Below are 14,379 nucleotides of genomic sequence, written 5' to 3'. Positions count from 1 at the left end.
TCGATTAGTTGACTAGTCGGTGCAACCCCTACTTTGTATCACTAGAAACCCTGGAGTATATTCGAATGATTGTGCTTCCCCCCCTTCATATCCCCCTGAGACGAGATTTATGCATTTTATTTCTGGAAAAATTCCTCCCATGACGCAAATATCGTCAATTTGCGCCATTGGAGGAATTGTTGGCCAGAGGCTAAAGACTACAGCCAGCAGAGGGAGCCATTTCCGCATGTTTTCAACTCGCGCATGGGGGATGGGAGATCACACTCACAGCTGCAGCCTCAGGCATTCATGTATAAACTGGCCAGCAGAGCAAAGTAAGTCTTTTAATTTCTCAAACTAATTCCTATGAAAGTTAAGCTTTCAAAGGCATGAACTGAAAAAGCACCAGACTCAACATGCACTGTGAATCCATGGCGCTAATCATCCCCATAAGATAAAAATACATTTTCTGTCTTTTCTCAGTCTAGAAGCACTAAATTAAAAAATAATTTCACATTTCTACTACATTAATGAGCCAGTTTAAATACAGATTCATCTTCCCAGCGCAGAAGTACTCCTTTAAGATTAAAACTGATTGTGGGAAATGTTTGCAGTTGTACGCTGTCTCAACAAAAGGGCAGTGCTGTTAACATGCTCTTCTGACAGAATAAAGCTGTCTATGTTTATCTAAAGTGCAGACCGACCTGTAAATCTTATTTCTGTCATTTATTAGTGGGATATTTGGAAAATCTTTTAATAGATATTTATACAATGGTTTACATAAACTAAGAGCATTTAATGTCCAACATTAAGTTGTATCCTGTTTAATGAACCAGTTTTGTCTATCTTGGGTCATTCAACACTTGTCTGGCTTTTGTCTCCTGACAGCTTAAGTGAGTTTATCCAAACGTGTGTGCGCGCGCGCGTGTGTGTGTGTGTGCGTGCGTGCGTGCGTGCGTGCGTGCGTGCGTGCGTGCGTGCGTGCGTGCGTGGGTGCGTGCGTGCGTGCGTGGGTGGGTGTGTGTGTGTGTGTGTGTGTGTGTGTGTTTGTGTGTGTGTGTCGCTCTCTCTCACTGGACAACCTGGCTCTGACTGGCACTAAACACAGCCAGCCTTGCTTTTCTCTCCTTCTAGTCTCAGAGCTCCATCTCTCTGATCCCAGACTCCCACACATAACGATAACACTAGCCACATCATGTCCTGTGTGGAGAACTCCCTTTTCCAGAGGGATTTACATAAGGTTAAATCCTAATGTAACTAAAATGTGGAGTTGGTACATTTGAATGTTTTTAAAAGAAATCTCTTATACTCACCAATTCTTTATTTATTTGATTAAAAATGCAATAAAACAGTAATATTGTGAACTAATAATATAGTTTAAAATAGGTTTTTATCGGTATTGAAAACAATAAAATATTTTTGTGGAAACAGATCTTTTTTTTTCAGGATTCTCTGAATAGGATGTTCATAAGAACAGCATTTATATGAAATTAACATCTTTTGTCGCGTTATAAATGGCTTTACTGCCAATTTTGATCAAATTTATGCATCCTTTTTAAATAAATTCAAAATTAAATTATTTCTTAAAAAAAGAAAGTAGGTTGAATCCATGGAGCTAAAAGAATTTAAAAATTGTTGTCTGAGGCATCAGTGATAGTGATTTTTAAAATGCAACAGCTGTGATTTTGATATGATTTGTATTGTTATTTTCAAAACCTATTAATTTAATGAACTCTTATTATTAAAAAGAACATTAGTAACTATCCTATTATTTCATTCTAAACAGTAACCTTTTGGAAAGAAGACCTCTGAACTCTGAAACCGGAGGGGAAATAAAATTGTTTTCGAGTACACAGGTTTAAGTTGTGATCACGAGAAAACAAAGTATTTTGGTATGTTGAGATCATGAGAAAGCAAGAAAGCATAAAGAAATTGTGAAATTGTGGCTTCTGTAAACGGTAGATAATTCTAGCCACATCTGTATGGTTATGTTTCACACTGTATGGTGTGAACTTGAGGAGAACCTTCTTTCACTTAACATTCACTAAAATTACTGACACCAGTTTATAGAAAATCATCCATTGCAATAATTGTTCAGAAAAAAAGTTAAGTTGGTATCCATGATTATAACGTGACGGTACAGCTTCCGAGACACTCATTTGATTTTGATTTTATTTTTATTAAGCTGTATTTATTAGTTTATACAAAAAGACTTACAATTGTTTATACAATTTAAACTTAAATACAATTTTGTTCTTGATAAAAGCGGAAATTAAAACATTTTTATTCACCCAATGTAAGATACAAGTTTGCATATTCTTATTAGATGATACTGAGCAGTGGAGGAGAGTAATATCGACCACTTTACTACACTATTTCTTAATTTAAGTTCTCATCAGCATAATTGTCTGGAATTTTCCCTCCCACTTTGGTTACGCCTAGGTGCTCCGCATCAAAGTATACAGTGAACTGTCTTCATTTCATGCTCACACACACATAAATAATCAGCCAGTGCTGCCAACTCGCTATCAGTCTCACTCGCTGTAATTTAAGCCTTTCTATGATGTCACTTCCTGCCAGTCAAGGGCTCCACCTCACCCCTGCTCAGGTTTCAGCCACTCTCAGGTTACACTGACTGCACCGTCTAATGCATTTTGGGAAATGAAGGTGTGTAGAAAAAGAGGTAAAGACTGGCTTCGACCTCCTCTGGTCCCTCCAGAGTTTCCCTCTGTGAACTTAGTCTCTGAAAAACCTGCCATCGGGAATGATTGGCATCCTTGCCAGCTGACATACTTCAGACAAGCAGCCCATGTTATTTATGAAGTCAGGGCTGTGGAGAGGGCGGGACCTTCATGAGTGTCGTTGACTGAGAGCAAGCAAACCACCAAAACAGAAGTTGTGGAGTAAGAAGGAGGGACGAACCGGCGAGCACGAGCACGAACATCTAGGATTACAGAGCGAGAGTACCTGCTCGCAGAGAATAGTGGAACTGTGTTTTGCCCTCCCTGCCGCGGGCCCCAGGACAGGCAGAGGACGGGGCACACGGGACTTGGGGGGACAGGGCAAGATTATGGGACAGGGAGCAAGTACTCAGACTTTAAACCCAAATCATGCCTACATAACAGGTGAGTCACAGATTCAGATCGTATGGATTTTTATGGTTTGTTTGTAAGCCCAGCCAGACCGGTTTAGCTTTTTAGGCGCGATGCGATCAAATGGTAGTGCTTATGCATACTCTGTGCTGATGCCAACTTTACTAGTCTGAATTATTGCAGGTGTATGCTTGTTTCACATGAGGGAAAGAGTAAGAGGCAGGCAGGGGCAGGTCGGGTGAATGTACGCTGATGGAATCTGGCGATTGTGCAATCGGACATTCTCATGTTTCTGTCAAGCACGCTTCCTCTCGGATTAGACCTTACGAGATGTTATAAGAACGTGCTCCGCTGTAGCTGACTAAAGCTCTCTATAGCAGTCTCTATATTGCATCTTTTTAATGATGTATGACCATGTGTTTGGTGTAGGAGATGTGTACAGCATTGTTAAAGGAGAATGCCTGTTTGTGTTGTCTATTGATTCAAGTTGACTCAAATAGTTTGTTGTTGATGCTGTTTTCCAACCCTAAAATAATCGCTGCATTACAAGGTCGAACCCAACATGCAGCCTTGCCCTTCCTTTACTGCATGCTTCAAGACAAAACAAGACAAATAAAGGCTCTGGGCCTCATTCATAAAACAATTCTTACAAAAATGAATCAGTTGAGTGGTTTTATGAATGATTGGCACAATTTTTTATTAATTTTTGTGTGAAAGGAGGCTGAGGCTTTTATGAATAGCGTAGTACTGTTTCTGATGTTATAGTGTGGTGCATGGCATGCACATTGAATTAAAGGCACAATATGTACGATTTCTGGATTAAAATATCCAAAAACCATTATATATGTTGTTGACTTGTTGGGCTGCGCAATATATCGAAATAATCGAAATCTCGCAAATGTACATATCGCAATATGCATATTGCAACGGCACACAATATCTGATTGATTTTATTAGGCTACTTCAGCATTGTGAAAAGTGTATGTTTTAGGTCGACGCGTATAGCAGAGAACTGTTACTTATTTGACTTGCTTGACGTTAAAAAGAGTTATTAAATGCAATAAATTCTTGTGCTGTCTGACACACACACCGAAATGTGAACGATTTGTGACATAAATGTTTGCTAAAACACGGCTGGTCACTTTTAGAAGTTGTAGTGATGTTTTCTTTTCCCAGAAAGAATGTGAAACACATAAATCGTATCATTCTCAGTTTTTAAATATAAAAAAATATATATCATTTAAAAATATTTTACACACCAATAGCAATATCGTATCGCATATGGAATATCGCGTTATTTAACCAGATATTGCATACCTCATTTTTCTTCAATATCGCACAGCCCTATTGACTTGTGTACTTACATTATCCCAAATGTTTCCACAAAGGTTTAAATCCAGAGAAATAAGCAATGTCAACCAGGACACGACCTATCTATGATATCATAACCGTGTTACCCTCGATTTCCAGTTTTATTTTGTAGAAACCATGGAAACACAAAGACACTTTAATATATTATGTTTTATGACAAGAGAGCGACTGTCTGGATACATTCATTGACAGAAAACGAATCATTGTTATACATCTCAACATGTTTTACTGTTGTTTTAATCTCATTTTAGCTCAATCATTTGAATATACTCCAGGGTTTCTACAAATAGAAAGTCATATGCTAATCGCTGAAGTAACCCTTTAAGTAAAACATATGTTTTCACTATATAATAAAATAATTATAGAGCTGCCAATCAGCATATTAGAATGACTTCTTTAGGATCATTTGACTCTGAAAATGGAAGTAATGATGCTGCAAATTTAACTTTGCCATCACAACATCAAATTACACTTCTTTAAATTGCATTTTTTATTGTATTATTATATTTTTATTCAAACAAATGTAGCCTTGATGAGACTTATTTAAAAAAAAAAATCTTGGTAACACTTCAGGATCCAATTCTCACTATAATCTTGCTAATTAGTAGGCATATTACTTTAAGATATTGGCTTATTCTGCATTACCATATTCTACAGCTCTTAAAGGTATAGGTCACCCAAAAATTGTAATTCTGTCATCATTTAGTCATGCTCAAGTTGTTCCAAACCTGTATACATTTCTTTCTTCTGCTGAACACATGTAAGCTATTTGGAAGAATGTTTGTAACAAAGTAGATCTCGGCAGCCTTTGACTACTATAGTGGGGGAAAATACTATGGTAGTGAATGGCTGCGGAGATCTGCTTGCTTACAAACATTCTTCCAAATATCTTCCGTTGTGTTCAGCAGAAGAAAGAAATTCTTGAGGGTGAGTATTGGGTGAACTATGACTATAATCCTACCCGATTCCAAAAATTAACAACAACCGTAACTATTAATACGCAGTAACTTGTAGTTTATGGAGGCAAAAGGCATAGTTAATAGTGATAATTTGATTCTAATCTAAAGTGTGACCAAAATCGTATTATTAGGGCTCAATTAACCACCAGTTTTTCACCTTCTGATGACTTGTCATGTTGTTTTAAGGTGTTGCCGTGAATCTTCTGTTTGTTTAGTACTCTCCACTAGTTTCCTCTCACTTAATGTTCGATCATTTTACAAGCTCGTTCACTGACTTTTGACTTCTGTGTTTATTTACATTCTACACAGTGTTCTTGATGTCCTTGTGTGAAGTCGTCTACCATTAACAAAGTTTATTACGCTCAGTGCTTTCAGGACAGTTGACTCTGATCCGATTCTCACGTTTGTCACTGATATGAGAGGAATGTGCAACCTTCCTGAAACAAAGAGCTCGTTGAGTCTGAGGCAGTGCTTCATAGAAGCGTTGTTTGAGGTGTGTGTGTGTGTGTGTGTGTGTGTGTCTGTGTGTGTCTATATGTGTGTGTGTGTGTGTGTGTGTTTGGGCATGTTTTTATGACATATGAGGACACAAATGTTTATAATGACATGGGTATGACATAGGTATTACAAGGAGAGGGTGACTTATGAGGACATTGGCCATGTCCCCACTTTTCAAAATGCTTATAAATCATACAGGATGAGTTTTTTTTTTTAGAAAGTAAAAATGCAGAATGTTTCCTGTGATGGGTAGATTTAGGGGCAGGGGCAGTGTAAGGGGATAGAAAATACGGTTTGTTCAGTATAAATGGAATGTCCCCATATGTCACAAAAACAAACGTGTGTGTGTGTGTGTTAGGTGAAGATCAGTGCTTGGGGTTGTTGGATATGTTGTGGCCTGTGCTCTGATTGTGACGTTCACTTTGATTACTTTATCATCCCGTTTATCCCATTTTATCAAGGTCGTGGTTCCATGACAACAAGCCACATTGTTTTCTATAGTCACCCTGCCCTTCTTTTTCCAATCAACATGAGAACAGTGTGTTTTTCGAGTAATCAGTAAGTAGAACCAGTCAAAATTTTAAAGTTATTCCATATATGCTGTTATTTAGTGGGAAAAGCTGCGAAGTTAATTAAGAAGGTCAAACAGAGAACTTAGTATATTAATATATTAATAATTAAGTTCATGATCAAGTTATCAAGTAAGGGATAATGTACATCCGCTTTGTGTCGGGGTCCTGATCACTCTGTCGGGGTGTATTCTGTACATTATCTCGCTTATTACAAGGCTACTTTTCTAAAGTAAATTAGACATGAACTACTGTCTTGAGTTTAAATATATTATTAACTATTACACAAAGCTTCTGCAAAGAAAAACAGTTCCAAACTGCTTTTAGCGTTTATCCATTGCTGTAGATTTTTGTTTTAGGCTATGTGTTGAAAATGAATGCTGAAAGGGTTTGTTCACCCAAAAATTAAACTAAGCCCATAATTTACTCACCCTCAAGTCATCGTAGGTGTATATGACATTCTTCTTTCAGGCGAATACAATCAGAGTTATATTAAAAAGTCCTGGCTAACGTTAATCCAAGCAGTAGTTGTAGCTGTTTTTGAAGTCCATAGAAAATAACATGCTCCACACGACTCCGATGGATTAATAGAGGCTTTTTGATTCGAAGCAATGAGTGTGTTTAAGAAAAATATCCATATTTAAAACTTTATTTAGTAAGTACCCAGATGATCGATGTGTTATTCACCTTTATATATATATATATATATATATATATATATATATATATATATATATATATATATATATATATATATATATATATATATATATATATATTACCTGTGCTGGCAAAATGGCAAAATTAGTCGGATTGCGCACAGGATAATTTCGAGCTACAGGCAAGACAAGTGAAATTTATTGAGTTTGAGGTCATTTAGCCCTCGTCTAGTTATCCCAATGTTTCAAAAAGAAATTACACACATAGTATCTTTATTTGTATGTTTTCGTTGAGAGGTACCTTTCCTTTGTCCATCTCCCTCTCGCTGACTGGCAGAGCCGACGCGCGTGCACATCCGACACCTCAGACAGCGTGCGATCCTTCCCAATATACACATATACAGATAGTCATAACATAATTATAGTATTTCAAATGTAATGATTTTAAAAATCTGTTATGATTTCTGTGAACGTTTGGTTAACTGTTGGGGAAAAAGTGTGGTACAGTAGGTCTGAATATATAGTCTCATTAATGTTAAACAAACAATTGTGGTATCATGGAAAAATTATATTTTATAATAATAATTATGTAATATTTTATATATACATATATGTCCTATTTGACTTGTGTTAAATGTATTGCCAGGGATTTTAAGGTATGGTTGCTTGGCTATTTTGGTTTTGGAACCTTCAGGAAACTTGAACTCGATTTTTCTCTAAATTGACTTTGCGGATTCAATCGACTTCAAACTGGTGTAGCTCAGTCCGATTCAAAGAAATCATACTTATTTTTTTTTTAATAGGGAATGTGAAAATAACAAACTAGTTTTTTGACAATTTTCTCATTGTGACACGTCTCAAATATCTACATTTTCACAAAACAATATCCATTACACCAGCATCTGCACAGCTATGCCCAGGCAACAACCCACAACTCTTTAGCAGTGGTTACTTTTTCTCTAGCAAGTATTACTTTTCACAAATTTTCATCTGAAAATGTGAAACTACGGTTGTCTTGTATTACTTGTCTTTTTCTTTTTTCATTATACACTGCCATTTAACTATTTATAAATGCTGCTTGTTTAATAAAAGCATCTCATGATTTCTGAAGGATCATGCGACACTGAAGATTGGAGTAATGACTGCTGAAAAATGCTGCTTTTGTGTGACACCACAATGTGTCTCTCTAATGAGTATGGGACATGCAGAACTTGTCTGGAGAGCTGTTTGTATTTTTTGTTAAATCATATCAGCCAAATCTGTGTGGGTATGTATCTCAATTGCTTAGTGGGAGGTTGTTGCAACATCAGAGGAGCTGGTAGTTTTTGATTTAAAGATTTGTGTCGTTAAAAGTGTTTTCGCTGGAAAATCCCTTTCAAGTGAAGTAACCAAGATTCGTGTGCTGTCAAATGCTTGCTTAATCAGTCAATGGCCTATATGCCAATGGTGCTACTAAGACCTATGAACATTCCTTACCTCCCCGTGTGTCATACATTTACACGACTTGCCTTGTCTTGTGTCTCCAGACCAGTTTAACGGTCTCTCTCTCATTTTTTTTTTCTTTTTCGTGATACATTATTCATGCTATGTAGACATCATTTGCACAGCCTTTTCTTTGCTATGTTACAACATTCTTGTTCGAATAAAGGAAAAATTGCACATACTGTGGAGTCTATGGAGCAAGTCTAAAGGTGGAAAAAATTTTAAAGTGTGTGTATATATATATATGGGTTAGTTCACCTAAAAATGAAAATGATTTCATTAATTACTCACCCTCATGTCGTTGGACACCTGTAAGACCTTCGTTCATCTTCAGAACACCGTTGTACAGCCACTGTAGTGAGAGGGACTTTGTATCGATGTTTTTAGTGCCTTTTATGAGTCTTGTGAGTGGGAATGTACTGAATGCCAATGGAGGCCTATCTGAAGCCTTTCTCAGCCATCAGCTTTCAACAAAAATATCTTCTTTTGTGTTCTGAAGATGAACGAAGGTCTTACGGGTGTCCAGCGACATGAGGGTGAGTAATTAATTAAATAATTTAATTTTATGGGTGAACTAACCCTTTAAGTCTTTCCCTGAACTCAAACACATATATGATGACACTTAATTTTACCTTTTATTTCTCTAAATTCAGTCGTATGCAAAGCATTTTGATGTTATCGAAAACAAAACTATTGTTAACTTTTAATTTTAGAAATTTAAGTTGATTGAACATAATGAAATTTAATTGTGACAAAACATTAATCTTAGTTTAGTAAATTGACACATTGTACTAATTTACAAATGATAGAAATTAGTCACAGTTTTCCTAAGATGAAGGAACTATTTTATCACACGTTAACAAGGGAGCTCGTGGCCACTAGAGCTGCACGATTAATCGTTAAAAAATCGCAATCTCGATTCAAAACACCCATGCGATTTTATTCCTAAATGACATGGATTCTGCAGTCTTTTATGCGTTTCACATTGCAAGCGTGAGCGAAGGCATGAACAGCGTGTGTTTTGCCACTGCCCATGATAATGAATGACGGGTGTCACTGGCCCAAACCAAGCGGGCCAGAGCGAGCATTTCCAATTCATTGCTGTGAACTGTTCTGCGCTGGAGGACACGCACTTTGGGAGGATTGATTGATTCATTGATTCATTTGGCGGGAGCAGCTGCCATGTATGAATCAGCTTCACAAACAAGTTTTAATGTTTGGTCTTTTCAACCATTCATTTTCATTATTTATGTGTTACAAACATTTAAGAGGATTTTTTTTCCCCCTTAGTCTGATAATATTTCTGTCCTCCCTTTATTATAACCCCGTCCTCCCTTTCCATATTTGAGTCTGATACTGCTTTGCCATTTCTGTTTTTTCTTTCTCTCTCTCTTTGAGTCTGATATTGCATTTGCCACTTCAGTCGTCCCATTTTATATTTTGAGTCTGATACTGCTGTTTTACTTTTTCTCTTTAAGTCTGATATTGTCCTGCCACTCCAGTCCTCCCAATTACATATTTAGGTCTGATAATGCTTCAAAGTGTAATAACGTATAAATAGACTTAAAAAGCGGGGTATTTATATGTGTGTAACACATAAATAATACAGTTTATAGTTTGGGTATAAACACTGTACATATTTGATCAGTTGATCAATAAGAGTAAGTCGTCTTTTAGAAAAGTGTTTTGACACATATTGCTTATCGTTACGGCAGAACGTGGTGACAAGTGAAATGTTTGTCATTGAATTATTGAATTTATTTACATACGCCGATTCATCATGAATAACGAAACAATTCATGATGAATGAGATATTGACTCTATTCAAATATATTTTTCTATATTTTTATTTTGTTCAAATTAACATATATTTTAAATAGGGTGTTATTTAAATGGTCGATTCTGACCATTTTGTCAGAACCTCTTAAGTTTGCATGTTTTTTTTGTTTTTTTTTTCATTGTCTTGATGTTTTCTTTTTCTTTCTTTCTTCAGAATCGGGGTCTCCATTTTACACAACAAAATCATGATTCTCAATTTATCCAGAATCGTGCAGCTCTAGTGGCCACAAATTTAAGTTGTGGGAACCAACTCTTAATTTGTGGCCATGATAACTATTTTTTTCCCACTTGTCTTGTTTGGTGCCTAGTACAAATCTGTTCCCAGTAATAGGAACCTACTCACCGGCCAAAAGAACCTAGTCTGAAATCTGCTTATGTCTTATATTTACTATATTTTGGAAACAGTGTCCATGTTATCATTTATCATGGTGTAATGCTGTACTCCATACACTGTGATAGTAATTGTTTATAAACTAAAGGACTATGGAAACTTGGTTTCTTTACCCTTAAATGCTCTTGATAGACTTTAACTTGTATATAACCTGGAACACTTCTTTAGCAGTCTATTGTACCTTAATTGCTGATCATGTTAACGCAACATTAATTTAAACCAGCAAGGTTAAATGGATCTGTGATTAGTTAACCTTTATACGCCGATTACACGTATACTTCTTAAATGTACATTCAAAGGGTGGCACCTTTTAGATTCCTGTGAGATGTTGTGAAATACTATGAAACTGGCCTGTTGGCTTAATGTGCTATAATTATATCTAGAAATTGTATTGTCAAAGTGAAACGGAAACATATTTCTCTACACTGTATAATGCAACATGGTATTATGGCTAAAGGTACTGGGTTTAGTAACAAAAAATTGTAAAACTCAGCTGGGTGTCACTGCATTAAACAAAAACTGTATGGTGTCCTGTAAATCACAGTGAGATCATGACTTGTTTGAGTCAGAGTTTCAGTTTTTATATAACTTTTTTGAATCTCTACCCACTGTTGTCGCTTGTAAATGTGACTCATTAGGCTGTTGAAAGGATTGTAATTGTTATGCAATTCTATTTTAGCAACTTATTACACTCAAACTGGTATGTCGGACTATAAATACTTTAGGAATAACAGTTATCATGTTAAGTATATACTGAATCTTGAAGTCTTTTTACTTTGACTGCAAACTGATAGCAGTGTAGCAGGTGGTAAGTTACTGTAGTAGTACCATAATGCTTTTATGTAGTTTGATTTTCATAGGTTGTTGGATTCCATGTAGATTGTTCACACTTTTGAGTTTAATGTATAAGAGAGTTCATTAAGGTTTTTTGGTAAATAGTTCCATCTATTCAAAACATAATTAAGTATATTTATTATTATATTGTCTGTCTGAATACTCAATTCTGATTGGCTGGAAGGTGTGCAATAAAACCATTTAAAGTCAATTCTATATTAATCCACTGCTCTAAGTGAAGCGCACACACATAGGCCTACGTCACTTTTACACACAGAAAACGGAGATCGCACTGTGCACACACAGACACGGGTTATTTTAGTCAAAATGGCTGAAAAATCACAAATAAAATCACATGTAATATGATTGCTTATCACTTTTGATCAATTCAGTTTTGTCGTCAATGTAGCAGACAATGACACACAAAAATGTTTGGTGATTTGGCAAAGCATTGCAGTGTTACAGCCTCAGAATCAGCTTGGCACCATGCCATCAAATTAATTAATGCGTTAATCGAGAACAGTCAAAAAACAATCAAAAAAACATTTTATAACTTTTGGCTGGCATGTTCTGGAGATGATCTGAGCTAATTTTGGTGATAATCTGACCAACGGTCTAGAAGGAGTTTGAAAAACAAGGTTTTCAAAGAAATTCAAAATGGCAGACAAGATTTTTATTTCTAGCAATTACGGGTCAGAAGTTATTAGACTGTACATAAGTGCATCTTTAGACAGTTGTTGGTCCTTTAGAGTGATTGAGGTTAAAGTTTAGACTGTTCTCTATCTGTGTACCAAATTTGTGCCATAACTTTGGCACAAGGGGCTCTATGGACTGCCATAGACTTCAAGAGCAGAGCAATAATAATAATAGGAACACTAATGATTGCAATACTCACCTTCAGTGCTTGGCCCCTAATCCACAAGAGGTCATGGCATGAATTACAGTAATTGCATTTTATTTAAACTAAGTACATTTTTGGTGTGCAGTGGATTTTCTGAGTTGCATATAAAGTGTCTTTCTGAAACCAGTTTATTATTTTATAGTTTGAAATAACTAATCAAATATTAATAATATAATATAAAAAAGTTCTATTAATATGAAATGTTAAAAATGTGTGTTCATTAGCATTTCATTACATACTTGTTAATTACATATTTGTTCTTATTTTATTACTGTTTACTCGTCTTTTTAAATTCAATTTACCATTCGAAATCAAGCTTTCTTGTGCTGTGTGTAAGCTATTGCAACACAATTACCCCATTGTGAAAAATACATTGAGATAGCAAAAATTTGTGAGATAATTTTAATAGTAATTGATCAATTGATCAATAATTGTTCAAATCAAAATGATGCCCAACCCTAAGGAACATGCTGGCCACATGAATTTTTAGTAAAAAATAACAATGAATAATAAGTTCTGTTGTCATATTAAGCATCTTATCTTATTTATTTATTTATTTATTTTTTTACTGTGGTATCGATTTAGTATCGATATATCGATATTTTAGTCTGATATCGTATCGAAGTCATAATTTTGGTATCGTGACAACACTAATATATATATATATATATATATATATATATATATATATATATATATATATATATATATATATATACACATATACACACACACACACACACACACACACACACACACACACACACACACACACACACACACACACACATATATATATAAAGAGTAAAATTACAGTGGTTAATTCCAATTCTAATGTTGTGAAAAGGTATGTAATGAAATGCTAATGAACACACATTTTTAACATTTCATATTAATAGAACTTTTTTATATTATATTATTAATATTTGATTAATATATTACTAATATTTGATTTTATATTATATTATTAATTTTTGATTATATTATTAATATTTGATTAATATTTGATTGTCTATCAGCCTACCGATCCGCTAAGCAATGCCTGCTTGTGCTTTCAAACGCTCCCGCTCCGGCTTTCAAAACACTTTCAAACACTTCAAACGCTCCTGTGTGTTGATCATTGTAGCCAATCACAGGCACATCCGATGAGCGCGTGAGCGGAATGGCCAGTCAGAGGTGTTTACGATTACAGCTCAACAGTGCTCAAAGCGTCAAATTTTTTAAAGTTCAGTATGGACTTATATGTGTTCGGTACTTTTGACAACATTTATTTATTTATTTATTTATTTATTTATTTATTTATTTATTTATTTATTTATTTATTTATTTATTTATTTATTTATTTATTTATTTATTGTCAAAGTCTGTTTAAAAATGCATGATGAAAGTAAACTGCAAAAATGTAAAAATGGACACCCACTTATAGGCCTGGAACCAACTTCTCTCTCTCTCTTTCCTTCTCCCCCCCCCAGACGATGAAGTCGATCATAGTATGCCAGAAAGTGAGGGAGCACATCCAGGAGCAGGAACCCCTTCGGCAAAGGGCAAGGGCAAGTTCTCCAACCTGGGCAAGATCTTCAAACCCTGGAAGTGGAGAAAGAAGAGAAGCAGTGAAAAGTTCAAGGAAACATCAGAAGGTACTTGCCTTTTATGATTTGTGAACAGTAAAAAATGCATCAATTAATTATTGTCATATAATGCTGATTCTGTTAAAACTGAATTCTGATATAAGCTTTTTTTTTTGGAAGGTAAAGTGATATATTTCGATTTGTTACTGCCATAAAAATACCTTTTTTCAATTATTT

The 14,379-nt window shown here is 35.4% G+C and overlaps 1 protein-coding gene across 6 annotated transcripts in view; it reads left to right on the top strand.

The window, feature by feature from the left end:
* phactr4a (phosphatase and actin regulator 4a) overlaps positions 1-14,379 on the top strand; it is a 79,820-nt gene that overhangs the window by 39,744 nt on the left and 25,697 nt on the right. For 3 of the 6 annotated variants that reach the window (XM_067426655.1, XM_067426656.1, XM_067426653.1), the window contains exons 1-2: positions 2,692-3,104; positions 14,047-14,211. In XM_067426655.1, the coding sequence (XP_067282756.1) occupies positions 3,050-3,104; positions 14,047-14,211 (220 nt within the window). In that variant the 5' untranslated portion in view covers positions 2,692-3,049. Of the gene's footprint in view, positions 1-2,691; positions 3,105-14,046; positions 14,212-14,379 lie in introns of those variants that run through there. The other 3 variants (XM_067426658.1, XM_067426657.1, XM_067426654.1) reach the window with 2 other exon arrangements.

The sequence above is a fragment of the Pseudorasbora parva genome, chromosome 19 (genome assembly GCF_024679245.1).
Source record: "Pseudorasbora parva isolate DD20220531a chromosome 19, ASM2467924v1, whole genome shotgun sequence".
In the NCBI taxonomy this organism is placed as follows: domain Eukaryota; kingdom Metazoa; phylum Chordata; class Actinopteri; order Cypriniformes; family Gobionidae; genus Pseudorasbora; species Pseudorasbora parva.
Note: the sequence above shows the minus strand (reverse complement) of the source record. Positions and strands in the feature narration are given on the sequence as shown.